Source organism: Rhinopithecus roxellana, chromosome 5 (genome assembly GCF_007565055.1).
Source record: "Rhinopithecus roxellana isolate Shanxi Qingling chromosome 5, ASM756505v1, whole genome shotgun sequence".
Classification (NCBI taxonomy): Eukaryota; Metazoa; Chordata; class Mammalia; order Primates; family Cercopithecidae; genus Rhinopithecus; species Rhinopithecus roxellana.
Window position 1 is genome coordinate 29,806,290 of NC_044553.1, and position 15,680 is coordinate 29,821,969.

Here is a 15,680-nt window from a genome sequence, read left to right on the forward strand (position 1 = left end):
AGAGATAGGGGTCTCTCTCTTGCTCAGGCTGGAGTGCAGTGGCACAAACATAGTTCACTGTAACCTCTAACTCCTGGACTCGAGCAATCCTCTCGGCCTCCCAAAGCGTTGGGATTACAGGTGTGAACCTGTGAAAATCAATGGCTCAGTTATAGAGCTCGATACTGCTGTAATCAAGAAGCAATGCTTTTGCTGTGAGAAACTCCAAGCCAAATCGAACACCCCGGCCTTAACAAGCATTAACAACACTGCCCCACCATGTGGTTCACTAGGGAATATCGTGTGTGTGGAAACTACATTATCCTAACCCTTTCTCCCACAAATAAAATGAGTTACACAGGAGAAGTCAGTACCACTGACAATAAATTAATAGATACTGCTGCCAGATACTAGCTCTCTAGAGTGGAATATACAGGCATTTCTAAGAGGCAAGGTAGCTCACTTTGTGATGGACAGAGCAAAGCCATAATTACAGCGCTCCACCTAAAGCCCACCTGAGGCTCTGCAGCCTTCTAAAGGGTTTAAAAATGACTAGACATCAAGCCCTTGTTAAAGAAAACCAGTTTATTTTAAAAAGTTCTAAATGCCCTGTGTTTGGTCCCTGGTCAAAGAGGTCTCAAGAGTTACTACCTGCACAGGGGCTTGAAGGTACGGGGTAGGGGGAAGTCAGGTTTCAGTTGGTTGAGTCCTACCTTATCTGTTGTTAGGCCTTTTTTTTTTAAGACAGTCTTGCTCTGTCACCCAGACTGGAATGCAGTGGGGCCATCTCGGCTCACTGCAACCTTCGCCTCCAGGTTCAAGCCAAGTCTCGTGCCTCATCCTCCCAGGTAGCTGGGACTACAGGCACACACCACCACGCCCGGCCAATTTTTGCATTTTTGGTAGAGATGGAGTTTCGCCATGTTGGCCAGGCTGGTCTCGAATTCCTGACCTCAAGCGATTCGAACTACCTCAGGCCTCTCAAATTGCTGGGATTACAGGCTGGTCTCGAATTCCTGATCTCAAGCGATCCGCCTACCTCAGGCCTTTCAAAGTGCTGGGATTACGGGCATGAACCACCACACCTGGCCTATGTTAGGCATTTTTAAGGAGATGGCAGTCCAGCTTCTGGTGATAAGAAAATGTAGACTCCCAAGATTCGTATTTTTTTCTTCGTGAGTTAAGCAGAAGTCATTTGCCTCTAGTCATGAGTTTCAAGACCACAAAGTTTTAAGAACTGCTGGGATAGCAAATGAGGCTTGAATTCTGTTGACAAGCCCACACACACCTCATTTCATTTAGTATCCAAGAGATCAACACCACCTCTTCTACTTCAGGACTGTCATCTGGGCTTTTCTGCCATAATCCTGAATCAGGCCAACTCTCCTCCTCCTAGGATTCGTGTGGTGGGATGCCAGGCAGCGACATCCTCCTTTCACAGAGCAGGAAGTCTGACTGTAGACCCGGCTACTCCCCACCAGTGAGGGTCCGCAGTGGGCACTTCGGCCTCCTCGTGAGGCGGGGGTCCAGGGTTCTGGTGAGATGCCCCAGGCAGGGCCACTTCTCAGCCCTAGCTCTGGGCCAGCACAGTGCCCCGGTTTGGCTGCACCAACTCACAAGCTCTTAACTGGGGTTCTGGCAGGTGGGGCTCAGCTAGAAACAGGTTAGACAGTGTTGCTAATTCTTCAGCAAAGTCCTGGAATACGTAGAAAGATGAGGAAAAAGGCAGCATGTAATTCTCAATGGCTCACCTTTATTTTTTCTCAACTGCCCTCCACACTGAAATGGACATGAAACCTTGTCTGTTAGTACTCTGGGAGGCTGAAGTTATGGCAGGGAGTGAACCCTGATGGGGGAGGCACAGCCTTTACCAGTTTTTGAGTACTACTGAGTGCATCTACTTCCATCTTGAAATTATTAGTCCCATTAAAAGATGAATTATTTTGCCTCAAATTAAAAAAAATTTACTAGCTGAGATTAACATCCAGGTTATTCTGATTTAAAAAACCCACATACTGGGCTGAGCTGCTTTCCAAATGACTGCCTTCCTTCCGTCTTCCCACTAACACAGTCCCTCATATAACAGCTACTCAAATTGGGACAATTTCAGGGTGGCCCTGAAGATTCTTGACAAAAATCCACTTAGTTTGGCCCCATCACTTGCTTCCTTTCAGGACAGATGGGATATATAAATACCTGTTCTCTCTACACATAAGACAGGAGACTCCTTACCCCTGGCCACTGGGCCTGGTGGAGGCTGCCTAGGCAGGCCTCTATCTCCATCCTTCCCATCAGACCCTTCTCCACCAGCTCCCGGAGCAAGAATAGCAGCAAGTCCCACTGCAAAACACACCGAGAAGGTCAGGGTTGCTAGGGGGATGGCAGAGTGACCCTGATGACACACATTGAGATCTCAAAGGACAGAGCTGCTGGGAAGAGACTTGAGATGGATAAATGGAGTCCATTTCTGTGTGGAACAGAAGAGGGAAATAAATAAAGCAGAGCAGCTCATAGTTTGAGGCAAGGGTGGTACATGTTCAGAGTGTGACTGCAGAGGGCTGAGATGCTTCCTCCTCCTGTCTGACTCACCTCCCTGGGCCTTGTGTCTGCCAGAAGCCCCACATTTCTTGGGCTCAGCAGCAGCTGCAGCGGAACTGGCCCCTGAAAGTCTTCCTTCCACAAGGAAAGCAGCATGTGCAGAAGCCTTCGAGCCTGCCCTCTCTCCAGCCTGTACTGTGCCGGGGGACCTAGGATGGGAATTTGATCTGCAACTGTGGAAAGAGAGGAAAGCCAAGCTTTAAGAGATGGGGGCAGGCCGGGCGCGGTGGCTCACGCCTGTAATCCCAACACTTTGGGAGGCTGAGGCGGGCGGATCACGAGGTCAGGGGTTCGAGACCAGCCTGGCCAACATAGTGAAACCCCCCCATCTCTACTAAAAATACAAAAATTAGCCGGGCATAGTGGTAGGCACCTGTAGTCCCAGTTACTTGGGAGGCCGAGGCAGAATTGCTTGAACCCGGGAGGCAGAGGTTGCAGTGAGCCGAGATTGTGCCACTGCACTCCAGCCTGGGCAACAGAGCAAGATTCCGTCTCTCAAAAAAAGATGGGGACAGAAGCGGGCTGTTTCTAATCTTGCTTGTACCCGACTGAGATCTGGGGGATCGGGCAAGAGAGGGATTTGATGGAAAGGAGCCATACCGAGGAGGGAAGCTAAGTCCACAGAGCACTTTGCCAGATGCTGCTCAGCAGGTGGGCACAGGAACTGCAGTGGGCGGGGGAAAGAGAGAGCATAGGTATCACCACGCTTACTGCTGCGGGAACCAGCCCTAAGCCAGTGTGGCTCTGGTTATCAGGTCTCACACAAGGACAAAGAAAAAAGCAGCCCTTGAGTGGCAGATGCCACATCTCACCTGGCGGCACCGCAGTGTCTGGCCCAGCTGGCCTAGGAGCTGTTCCAGATGCTCTGGGGAAACTCCCTCGTCAGGGTCCCGTGGCCCCACGGCCAAGGAGAGCACGTCCTGTGGAGAGCGGGGGAGATGTTACCCTGCGCTGGGGACCAGGATGCCATGGAGAATTCGGCTTGGGACAGGGATCGGCCAGTGGGGGAGAGGCAGAATAGGGCCCCAGGGTATGGTGAGTGAAGCCAAGTTGCCCCTAGGTCTGGGACTCGGGCAGGACAGCACAGCCAGGGGGAAGCACCACGTGGACAACAAAAGAGGGAACAGATGGAGGAGGGCAGCTGAGAGCAGGGTGCCACAGCATGGGAAACGTCACTCAACTTGGGACCAAACTGTAGCTAACCAACTCCCATGGGGCATCTTATTCTTGAAGCATGTAAGGAAACTGGCCTATCAGATACCGTCTTAGTATCTTCTCTGAAGCCTCTCTGTTCGTCTTCTCTGGAGAGCTGAGTTTTCAATGCAGAAATCCTCTGCATGTTGACAACCAGTATCAAATGGCCACTAAGCCTCTTCCTCTCCCTCCTACATAATCTCCATTTTCAGTCATTGCACCTTAGTCCCTAGTCCAATCTCTATTCCTAGATCATACCCTAGACCAGAACCAGACGGTAAATATTTTAGGCTTTGCAAGCCATAAAGTTTCTGTCCCAAGTATGCAACTCTGCTGTTCAGTAGTTGCACAAAAGCAGCCATAGACAGCTCGCACACCAATGAATACGGCTGCATTCCACCAAAACTTCACCCACAAAACAAGGGGCAGGCTCGCTTCAGTCCATAGGCTGTTTGTTGACTCCTGCTCTAGACAGTCCTTGAATTTTAAAATCAAGTTAGGAGAACCAATGGTTTATTCTTACTGCCTATAACTAAACGAGCATCACCTCTTGCATAGAACATTTCTAAAACTGTCTCCAAATACTGGGGTGACTGCTTCCTAGAGACTCATTTGCTATCAAACCATTCACCACCCCACTCTCATTGCCATCTGCATAATAAGCATTTAGTCAAAAATGTCTTATCTGCCCTTTTCCCCTTTTGGATGATTAAAAAGTCAGAGTGACAATTAGGAAAACCATTCAATTCAGCTCTGCCCTACCTAACCCCATTCAGTAATGAGTGAAACGGGGACTAGCTAGACAGCACAGACAGCTTCTACATAAAAATCCTGGAGCTGGTGTGAGAACAGCAGGGAGAGGGAGCAGGGAAGCCAAGGGGAGTAGGGTAGCCGTGTACTTTGATCTCGGAGATGAGGTGGGAGGGGAGGGGAGCATGGTGCTCACAGGCGCGGGAGCAGCCCCTCCGCTCCCCCCGGGCAGCAGGTTCAGGACCCTGGGCTCGAAGTGTGCGACTCACTGCTGCTTTCACCTCCCTCCTGATCAGTGCTGCGGGCCAGAGGGAGAATGGAAAAGGAATCACGGGAGGGCCCTGCACAGGCTCGCCATGCTGACCCACGCCTTTTGCTGTTTCCTACTGGCTCTCAGCCCCATCTCCCCCAGAATGCCTCCGACTCTCTGCCAGTCTACTTTTTAAACACTTGATTCAGCCATTCCCCTCTCCTGGACCTTACCTGTGATATTGGCTGATAGCCAAGCACAGGCTTTCTCTGTTGCAAGCCCCACAGCAATGTTCTCTGCACTGCTCAGAACCTGCGAACCAGAACTAGAGTCGGGGCTAGGGGAGGGCTGGGTGCAACAAGGGATGCCAGAGTCGGGCACCAACCCCTGCCCCCACCACCAGCCTCACACAGCTGTGTGTGTACACAACTACTCCGTGCACCTCTCCCACAACCGCCTGGCCTGCTAGCTGCAGGCCTCCCTCCCACGTACAGCTGCCGGGGTCTCCTCTGGAAGCAGCGCCCGCACAGCCCCAGGGCTCTTCCTGTGACAGAACCTAAAAGGAGACGGACGGGGTCAGTGGTGTCTGCGTGTTTCAGCCTGGCTGTAGAAGTAAATGCCCAGAGTGCACCAAGCATCTGGTCTGGGAGGCTGTACCTTGGAAGGAGGCACCGTTTGCCCTTCCACCCCACCCCAGGTGCCAGAGAGAAGAGAAGCCCTACTGCCAGCCCCACAGCATCATACACGTTCCCAAACTTAGGTTTGGATTTTGTGCCACAGAAGGCCTACAGCCAATGCAGGGCTTATACAGGATGGGGGCGGCGAGAAGAAAAAAGGAGGCGTGGAGAGAAGAAAGGGAAAAAGTAAGTGTGAAAGCGGAAAGAAAGGACGGAGAAAGCCAAAAGGAGAGTGGATCAAATGGACCAGCGCTGCTTACTCCCGCCCCAGGGCCAATGCCTGGGCCCCGTGGGGGCACAGCTGGGAACACAAGATCTCCAACAGTTGGGCTGGGTCTCCCCCTTCCTCTCCCTGGGTCACCAGCTGCTCTTGGAGAAGTGACTCTGCCTGGCGCACCAGATCTGCCACCAGTGTAGCCCTGCAGCAGGGACAGCAAGGTGGGGGTGGTTGGAGGGTTAATGGGAAAGGGGCTGCAAATTTATGGGAATTTCCTTCAAAATGTGTCCGCCACTTCAGCCCCACACCCGCCCTCTGGCTGACCTCCTCAGCCTAGCAACTGAGGAAAAAGGAGGGGAAAAAATGGTAGGGCGATGAGACCAGGATCCTTAACCCACTCTTACTTGATATGTTTGACACAGTTTGATCCAATTCTCTCTGCCACAAACTCTACAGTCCGGCGCAGGGAGGGTGGCTGGTTGTGGAAAAAGGCGTGGGCAAGCCGCGCCTGGCGGGAGAAGGGAGAGGCAGCAAGGCTTCCTACGACCTCCCCCCACCTCCCCACTTTCCCCCGTGGCTGTCTCCACCCTGCCCTTACCTGCAGCCCCTGGCTGGTCCGGGAAGGCTGGGCTCCCAGGCCGGTGGTCGTGGTGGGGGTGATTTTCCTCATGAAGCCCCCACTGCGTCCACTGCTGCCTGACACCCACAGCGCCAGCAGTTTCCGGAGCTCCCCTGCATCAGTAAGTCCGAGTTCTCAGTTCCAGCACCCTCTCCCCAAGTATCGGAATTAGATTTGTGGAGTCAAGAGGTTCAGAAACCCAGGAATGACTATGAATGGAGCAATATTCGAGGGAGCTGGGCCAGGGGAGCCTTCTGGGTGCTCATGGAGGGGGCAGACCAGGGGCCGTGCAGGGAGACGGGTGCTTACCGATGTAGGGGCAGCAGGTGTAGAGCAGCTGCTGGTCCACCACAGGCGCGGCGTCCTGGGGAGAACAGGCCGGGGTCGGCAGGCTGCCCCTCCCCCAGCGTGCCCAGGAAACAGGCAGTTGGCAGGGTGTTTACAAGGGTTACATCTGCCCCTGGCCGGGCCTCCCCACACAGCCCACTTCCTTTATTCCTGAGTTTTCCATGGCTCTGGCTGGACCCCAGCACTCACCAAGCCATGCTCTGGGGCTATTGTGTCCACCTCAAAGGCATCTGAGGGACCCTCTTCCAGAAAGAACAAATCCTCAGGGACTGTGGGAATCTGGCAAGACAGGAAGACAGTCACAACTCAGGTCAACTTCAGAGACCCCCACCCACCCCACCGCACCTCCTGCATGGTCCCAGGGTGTAGGCGCCAGCTTCAAAGCAGCCTCCTCTGAGACGATGGGAATCACCAGGCCTTTCCTGAACCTTTGTCTTCCAGCCCTTGCCTCATTCGTACTCAGACATTTGCCCACTCCCCATTTTCAGCTGTAGAACCACTCCCCAACCTGGACCCTCACTCTGCCCACCTGGAAAAGCCAGCCCAGGACAGCAAGTAGCAGCAGCTTGTTCAGGAAACACATCTTCCCCTCACTCTCCTGCGACAACACCAAGCTCCTGAAACATCAGTGGGCAGTACACAGGATTGAGCAGAAAGGGGAAGGGAATGGAGGAGGCAAACGCTGTCACTGGAGGCTGGCTCGCAAAAGCAGAACTGAAAGGGACTGGGGCCACGTCAGCAAGCAGGATCCCCCCAGCGCCCCCTCCTGCATGGGGACTGTCTCTCGGTGGGGCCACCTCAGGAACAGCATGAGGCCAATGAAAGTGCAGATGATTTCCCACCATCTTTCCCACCATCCACCTCAGGGGAGCCAATCCTGCCTCTCCCAGGGCTCAGTTATGGCCGGGGCACCACACACACATGCAGACTGCTTGACCCTCTTTATTAATAGCAGGCTTGACCAATGTCCCCTGACTCCTGAATCCTTTCGTCAAGCCTTAGCCTTGTTCCGCTCACCGGTGCAGGCGCAGCAGGAGAATGAAGATGTCCCGGTAATAGTCCAGCAAGGGAACAACATGGTCAGCAAAGGAGAGAAACTCCACCAGCCAGGGCACGGTGAGCACCGCCCGGCGGGCCTGCAGCCCTCGCTGCAGCAGAGTCCGCACATCCAGGACCGGAGGGACCTGGAAGGGCCAGAGCTCGGTCAGGGGGTGGGTCCCTAGGAAGGGCTGGGAGGTGCCCTCTAACCTGCCTGGTTTCCAGAATAGCCAAGGAAACCAGTCAGCTTCAGTGCCTGGCTGGTCCTCCCTGCTCCCTCCTCACCAGAATCCCCCGCCCATTCACCTGGCTCCTGAGGGCCAGAATGGAGTCCTGAAGCTCACCGGTCGGGGGAGGTTCAGGCCCCCGGTATGGCAGGAAAGCCACAAAGCCCAGGAATTTAGCCAAAAGTCTCAGGCTAAGAAGCACCACAGCAAATTGCCTCCGCTCACCCTGCATGGAATCAAGGGAAATAAAAGGTCCAAGCATGAGGCTTCTAGAACAATTCTCGGTCTGTTACAAAGTTCTTCTTGAACATACCCCCTTCCCTCCTGGGTCAGACCCCATGATTTCCCTTGTTCTGTTTTCAGACCTGCCAGTCTACATCTGACTCCCCGTCTTCATCATTGGGCTCATGCTGGGGCAAGGCCAGGCCATTGAGCTCCCGGATCTTCAAGCTCAGACTGTCCATGAGATGCTGGTTAAACTGGAAGCTGAGAAGAAGGGGTGGGTGGGGCATAAGCACTGGAAAAGGCACAGGAAGAGCCAGAATCTAGAAGGGGCACTCCAGAGGGAAGGGAGCAGCCAGACAAGGAGGCCCAGGAGCAACGAAATCACCCACATGGGTGACAGAATGAGAAATGCAATGAAGCCAGCAAGTACGAGCTGGAAGGAGCCTATCTCCAGGCAAAGGAGACTAGAGAACTATTTACCCTTTTGGGAAGCCAAACCTTTCCTGGCCTTTGCCCCATTCCTTGCAAGACACAGCGGAGCCTACCTGCTGGCACTAAGGATGAAGTCCCTAAAGAAGCCTTGACAGCCTGGGAAGGTGGGGGGTGGGCAGGGCCCCCCACTGCTCTGAGGAGCCATAAGCCGTTCCTGTAGGCGCCACAACCGCCCCAGCTTGTCAGCTCCCAGCATACTCAACACATCTGGGGCCTCGCCCAAGACGGTGCCCCCGGCACCACCAGGGCTCTGACACATCTGGGGTAGAAGAGGAAGGAGAGAAATTAAAAAATCAGTAAGTGGGAGGGAGGGACTGAACAAAAAATAAGGAGAAGTAATGAACATTTAAGGAATGCCAACTGTGTCACGCCTTTAGATATTCTGAGGTGTGAATGACAGTATTGTTTCACAGGTGAAGAAACTGAAACTCCAAGGTTAAGCATGTGCCTAGGGTCACTAGAGCTAGGATCTGAAACAAAGCTTGATTACTTACTAAGCCTGGGCTCTTTACCACAGCACAAATCAAAGGGAAGGCTTCCTGGGGGAGGTGCAGGGCCCAGGACATGTCAAAGAGAGTGCCCTGGCTTTTCTTTGGCCACTCGAGTTTCAGCCACTCCGCAAGGAGTAGAACTCTTGTTCAAATTCCAGCCCAGGATCTGCCAGGCTGTCCGCCCTATCCCAAAGTGCAGCCGTTATGTGGCTGCCTATGATACCTGCTGTTTAATGTGGATTCATCTCTTGCTGGGGCTGTTACCTGGAGTAGTTGTTTTTGGAAAAGCCGAACAAAGTGGCTGTGGCTGCAGGCTGCAGAGAGCTGGCCCATCATGGCCCTGAGGAATAGAAGGCAGGAATGAAGGGTGTGGAGAGGAGGCAGAGGGAGAAAGACCTGAGAGAAGCAGCGAACCCCTGGACTTCCCAGCCCTTTACCAGGGACTTGAGCAGACCTCAGCCAGAACCTGACTGCACAGGGACACTGAAGGCAAGGGACACTCCCTCAGCACCAAGGTCCTCTGAGGCTAGAGGTGCACTTAACCAAACGAGAAATCATGCCACCCTCCTGTCTTCAGCCACACTGACAGGCGGCGAGCTTCATGAGCAATGTGACTGGACTGAGGTTCGCGTTCTGAGCCTAGGCATCTACCTACACAGTGACCAGACTTGCCCAAACTAGAGGATGGAGAAGATGGAGGCTGGATGTGTCGAACCAGTGACTTGGGCCAAAAAAACCTCAAGCAGCCTGGGGTAAGAGCTTTGGACTTTCTAAGCAACTGCCACTATAGAACAAGGATAAGACACCTGTGAGTGGAAGGAGCTGGAGAGACATCCCTTTCGAGTAGAGGCAGAGTTATCAATAACTAAAGAGATGTTGGAGGATAGAAGAAAACATCTAATGGCTGGAAGGAGCAGGGGAAAAGCCTTCCCTCTTCCATCCCTCCTGCCACCGACCAGTACTGAGCTACTCATTGCCAGGCGCAAGACAAGGTCTGAGCACCCACCTGATTCTGCTGCCCAAGCCCTTCTCAAAATCCCAGCCAGGCTCCTCATGGTGATCTTCCCACTCTCGCAGCACCTCATAAAACACATCCCTGACGCATAAGAACGCCTGATCAGCCGAGGCACTCACTCCCACCAGTGCCTTCCCATCCCTGGAAGAACTGAGGACAGGACTATCCACAGCCCACCCACCACCTTTTTTTTTTTTGGAGATGGGAGTCTTGCTCTTGTCACCCAGGCTGGAGTGCAATGACGTGATCTCGGCTCACTGCAACCTCCGCCCCCTGGGTTCAAGCGATTCTCCTGCCTCAGCCTCCGGAGTAGCTGGGATTACAAGTGCCCGCCACCACGCCTGGCTAACTTTTGTATTTTGAGTAGAGACGGAGTTTCACCACGTTGGCCAGGCTGGTCAAGAACTTCCGACCTCAGGTGATCCACCTGTCTCGGCCTCCCAAAGTGCTGGGATCACAGGCAGGAGCCACCGTGCCCGCCTGGCCGCAGCCCTTTTTAAATTTCCCCAGAGCTCTCTACGTGATGACAGTAGTGCTACAGACAGCAGCACACTGCAGGCTTCATGGACTTCTGTGGGCAGTGACAGTTCATCCTGGCACATTCTTGCCGGAGAACCCCGAGACTAAAGCCATACACCTGTGAACGGCTGGCTAAGCTCCGGGGTTCACAGGCACACACGAGAATGAAGCCAGGTGGTCCCTATGATGGCCAGCAGGAAGGAGCTGGGAGAACTAACCTACCACCTGTTAGTGCCAAACTCCTAATTTCTATGAAACCAAAACAGCTGCCTCTTCCAGAAAAATGTCATCTCATTCCCTCCCCCAAAAGTCCCTTTTCTTATCACCTCTGTTTTTTAAAAGTATGAAAGGCTCGGTCACTGGAGAAGTTGGCACGATTGTCAGTCTCTGGCTGAAAGGAGACAGCTTGAGCAGAAGGAGGCATTGCCAGAGAGACCTAAAATACAGCAGGAACATTAGGAACCGCAGGGTCATGCTGAGAACACTTCTCCCTCTTATTCTTGCCCAGAGTTAGCTCACATTACACTTAAGTGTCGTCAGCAGGGTTGCCTGAATTTATGAAAGCTAGGCAGGGTTAGGTCCAGGCTAGTGGGCATCTAAGTTGGGGTCACTACCTTGGCAACACTGCCCTCATAGGCAGCTCGAAGGCGGCCTTGCAGAGCTGGTGAGAAGCACAGCAGCCGCTCATTCTCAGCCAGCAGCTTCAAGGTCCCTTTGTCCAGGTTGGAAAGAACCCTGCAGGGACAAGAGCACCTATGACTGAGACCAGAACACAGACTGCAAGTAGGAAGCAAGCACCTGCACACCACACACAGGATCTCTAAGGCATGGTGCAGGTAGGCAAGCCCAGATACGTCCTGCAAGGTCATGGGTCAAGGATCAAAGACAATGAAAGTAAAGGGGAGGATATGAGACTTTACAGAGCAGGGACCAAGACAACAGGACACGTACATTACCCAGAAACCCAGAGCTCAGCTGCCAAGGCCACAGGGGTCCATTTTTTTTTTTTCTGAGATGGGGGTCTCTGTCACCCAGGCTGGGCTGCAGTGGCGTGCTCTCACTACAGCCTGGACCTTCCAGGCTCAGGTGATCCTCCCACCACAGCCTCCTAAGTAGCTGGGATTATAGGTGCACTCCACCACATCCAGCTTTTTTTTTTTTTTTTTTTGTAGAGATAGGATTTTTGTAATGTTGCCCAGGCTAGTCTCAAACTCCTGGGCTTAAGTGACTGTCCTGCCTCAGCCTCTCAAAGTGGTGAGAATGCAGGCATGAGCCACCGCACCTGGCCCCATCTCATTCTTTTAAGTACTACATTCATATAGCCTCAACACAAAATGAAAGATTACAGGTAGGAGAAGGTCCAGGGCCACTGCCCCCATGTTAAGCACCAGCATAGGTCCCAAGCAGCCAGAGAGCTAAGCAGATGATAAGAATGAGGCCCAAATGCCTCAGCCAGGGAAACTCACTGAAAGTGACACTCCAAAACCTGCACTGCAAAGAAGACACAATCGTGGATGCTTTGGAACAGTGGGCTTTCCAGGGAATCTAGAAGGACAGTACCAAACTGTCAGTTAAGAACGGTCCTGTTTCTAGACCCCACGTCTCAAAAGGAGGCTTGCTCACTGACCTAGGACACCTGGACTTAGTTCAGGGTCACTGTCCTTGGCAGTCACCATCCTCCGGGCAGTGAGCAGCTGAAAGACGAAGAAAAGCTCCAAGAAGAGGTTTGGTACGAGGTTCTCTAGATAGATACAAAAAGAAATCCCATGGTATGGGGCACCATTCGGAGCCAAGGTTCAGTTCCAGGTGCATTATCAGTTCTCTTACCCAGCAGTTCTACAAGTATCTCCACTCCAGCTCCCTCTGCTCTCACTCACCAGCAATGCACGAGGAGTAAACAAGGGCTACCAGCTCCAGGCGCTGGCGGGAAGACACTCTGGCAGGGTCTGCAGGTTCATCTGTGAGGCTTCCTGCCCGGCTGGGGAGGGGCGACCCCAGTTCTGGGGTGGGACAGGTAGGGGTAGGTGACTGCTGCGGCTGCTTAGAGCTATGGGAATAAAGAAATTTCATGAGCAGTCAGCTTAGCTCCCCTGCCACGGCCACGCTCAGGTCCCTCCAGAGAAGATACCAATAGCCCAGGAGACAAACCCAGAGTCCCCAAGAGGGACATCAATTTCAGGGAAAACCCCTGAAGATGCCCCATAGCGAGGAAGCCGACATCCCCAGGAGGGGCCAGGCCGTACCGCTCCTTCCTGAGCATCTCCCGCTCCTCTTGCAGACTTCTGCACCCTGGGGGAAGGCCAAGGCCCCAAGGGCTAGTGTCCAGGGCTGAGGGTTGGGAACTGGGGACACAGCTGATGGGGGGTGAGGTGAAGCAGGTCTTGGGCTTGGAGAGTGACCGCTCTTCGCTCACCGGAGTTGGGTTGATCCTGCGAGAAGGCTTCGTCCTGCTGAGAGTAGCCACAGGTTTTTCTCAAATTCCTGTCTTCAAACATCTCCCCTCCACAACCGCAACAGCTAGACCTCTTGCAAAAAAACCCCCCACAAAAACCCTCACCATCACCCCCAGCCTTCTCCCCATCCTCGCGCTCCACTGCGGAGCGCCGAGCCCGAATGACTGACTCCCCCAGAGCCTTCGCGGTACCCATCTCCTGCATGAGAGCCGAGTCTCACCCTGCAGGGCCGGGGGGAACCGAGCCTACGGGAGGGAACTCCTCTAGGTTGCTGAGGTTTGGTGGATCAGAGAGCGTGAGGCTGGGGCGGCTGGGGCTGCCAGAGCCCCTAAGCCTCCGGCCCCCGGCTCCGGGCAGGTTCTCCCCGCTGACGCCCTCCTCCAGGCCGCGGCCTCCACGCTCGCGGGCCGGCCCCGGGCCCCGCCTCCTGCCCCCGCGGCGGGCCAGAGGGGCCTCGGCGGCGGTGCTCGGGGCCTCGGTCGGAGGGAAGAGCTGGCTGCGCGCCCCGCGGCTGCCCCGCGACGGGCCTCCCGGCCTCCCTGGCAAGGCTGCCGAGGCGCCCGGGGCCTTGGCGGGGGTCGGGGGCCCCTGCGGGAGGACGCGGCTGCTCTGCTCCCTCAGGAAGTTCAACAGGAACGGTACGAATTCTTTCCGCAGGGGCCGGAGTGAGCTCAGCGCGGCCGCCTCCCCGGGGTTATCCTAGGGCAGAAGCACAGATCGAGGGGCGAGAGAGTCAGCCGCCGGCCCGGGGGCTGCGAGCAGCCTCGGGTGGGCTGCCCGGGCAGCGGCGCCCAGTTGGAGCGCACTCGGCCCGGCTTGGCAGCCCGGCGCCCTCGGGAAAGGGGACTGAGGGCTGGGCTCCACTGCGGGAACCGGCTTCGCGTCAGACCTGGGGGCGTGTCGGCGCTGTTACCTCCGAACCCCGGGTGCTGCGCGCGATCCACCGCACGACGGCTGCGACCGACACCTCTTCTCGCAGCAGCGACTCCAAAACGGCCGCCATCCCGGTCCGGGCTCTCTGGGGCGACTGCGCAGGCGCCGGCGCGCCTCGGGCGGCCAGGGAGGGGCGGGGCCGGCGGCGGGGAGCGACCGTTGGGTCGCGGCGCGGGGAGGGACCGGGCTGGAGGGGCGGGGCCGGGCCGCGGGGCGGGGCCGGCTATTGCCCAGGCCCAAGTCAAGGCCTCGCTGGGTCCTCAGCCCCGGCCGACAGGCCGGTTGCTGGGAGGCGAAGTGCGGATCGCAGCGCCTGGGGAGGCCCACCTTGGCTGCCCGCCCTAGAGCGACCTGAAGGGAAGGATTCGAGCTGGGAGTGGGGCTGCTGCGGGTCGGACGCCCCTCTGGGGAGACCGAGGACCCGGGAGAGAGGTAGAGGGGAACAGAGACAGCCACCAGCTTCTATCTTCTGCTCTAAGCACATTCCTTCAAGAGTTTGTTTCCTAGATCCAACTGGCACCACCCCAGAGAAATTATAAAGTTAATCCAATCTTTCATTTTGACTTTTGCTCAAAGGCCGATTTTTCAATCCCTTGGCCGAGCAGTACCTATCGGCTTTTCAGCGCTTACCATCAACTGATTGACCATTTAGGACAGAATTATTTCTAGGAGGTTCTTAATAATCTCCAAGCCACAACCCTTAAAGTGCCTCGGGCCACCCTGCACACAGAATCTCTTGTATGTAGCTTTATTTACTTAAATGGGTTTACATGAGGTTAATATTTCAACTACTTTGCAGTTTAGATGTCAGTAAGCATATCATGGTTAGCTTCTGGGAGCTTGAGGATTTTTTTTCTTTTGAGACAGGGTCTTGCTCTGTTGCCCAGGCTGGAGTGCAAGTGGCGTGAGCAGGGCTCACTGCAGCCTTGGCCTCCTGGGCTCAAGCAATCCTCCCAACTCAGCCTCCCTAGGGCTACAGCCCAGCTAATGTTTTGGCACAGAGGGGGTGGCAGATCCAAAGTGCTGGGATTACAGGGGTGGTAAACACTCAGCCTGAGTAATTTGTTTTAATCTCCTTTATTTAATTTTATTTTGAGATGGAGTCTCTCTGTTGCCCCCAGGCTGGACTGCAATGGGAGGCCAAGGTGGGCGGAACAGGAGGTCAAGAGATAAGGGACCATCCTGGCCAACATGGTGAAACCGTGTCTCTACTAAAAATACAAAATGTAACTGGGCGTGGTAGCTCGTGCCTGTAGTCCCAGCTACAGGAGGCTGAGGCAGGAGAATTGCTTGAACCTGGGAGGCGGAGGTTGCAGTGAGCCGAGATCGCGCCACTGCACTCCAGCCTGGGTGACAGAGTGAGACTCCATCTCAAAAACAAAACAAAACAACCTGAGAGAGCATTTTGGAGGTTGCTGTTTAGTGAGAAATCAAGCAAGGGAATCCAGGCGGAGAAAAACAGATGGCACTAACATTCCAGGTCAAACCAACCTAGGAGGGGTGAGGCAGTGCCCTTGTGAATGCCTCCTGAGAGTTCCTCTGGTTCAAAGCAAGGTTAAAGGTGGAAAGACGAGGTGGGGGTGCAGGAATCTCTCTAGTGGTAGAAGGGGTATTTCCTATGGAGAAGGAAAAAGTACCTCCAGCCAGACAGAATA

General features: G+C 54.6%; 1 protein-coding gene across 4 annotated transcripts; it reads right to left on the minus strand.

The window, feature by feature from the left end:
• Positions 1-958: 958 nt before the first annotated feature.
• On the minus strand, positions 959-14,132 carry CDAN1 (codanin 1). 4 transcript variants are annotated; one of them, XM_030931364.1, is made up of 28 exons: positions 14,006-14,132; positions 13,313-13,791; positions 12,883-13,089; positions 12,517-12,686; positions 12,267-12,380; positions 12,106-12,184; positions 11,254-11,374; positions 10,966-11,075; positions 10,112-10,201; positions 9,370-9,445; positions 8,668-8,873; positions 8,263-8,383; positions 7,977-8,123; positions 7,650-7,816; positions 7,162-7,249; positions 6,822-6,911; positions 6,594-6,648; positions 6,264-6,397; positions 6,070-6,173; positions 5,709-5,867; positions 5,264-5,327; positions 5,005-5,083; positions 4,671-4,819; positions 3,390-3,497; positions 3,178-3,241; positions 2,569-2,750; positions 2,212-2,319; positions 959-1,675 (listed from the first exon to the last, which is right to left on the minus strand). In XM_030931364.1, exons 1-28 carry the CDS (start codon positions 14,093-14,095, stop codon positions 1,550-1,552), a joined length of 3,687 nt encoding a protein of 1,228 aa, XP_030787224.1. In that variant the 5' UTR covers positions 14,096-14,132; the 3' UTR covers positions 959-1,549. The 4 variants fall into 4 exon arrangements, 3 of the variants coding, with proteins under 3 accessions (XP_030787224.1, XP_010382079.2, XP_030787225.1); XM_010383777.2 differs by having other exon boundaries at positions 12,883-13,086; positions 14,006-14,115; XR_004057442.1 differs by lacking the exons at positions 959-1,675; positions 2,212-2,319; positions 2,569-2,750 and having other exon boundaries at positions 3,211-3,241; positions 4,718-4,819; positions 14,006-14,115.
• Between the last annotated feature and the right edge of the window lie 1,548 nt (positions 14,133-15,680).

Bases quoted from the DNA above. Each gene is read 5' to 3' on its own strand.
- CDAN1 (XM_030931364.1), bottom strand. From the start codon at position 14,095: ATGGCGGCCGTTTTGGAGTCGCTGCTGCGAGAAGAGGTGTCGGTCGCA. The intron at 6,398-6,593 runs GTAAGCACCCGT...TTACTGATGCAG, and splicing joins CACCTGCTGCCCCTACATCG to GGGAGCTCCGGAAACTGCTG. The intron at 5,868-6,069 runs GTAAGAGTGGGT...TCCCTGCTGCAG, and splicing joins AACTGTGTCAAACATATCAA to GGCTACACTGGTGGCAGATC.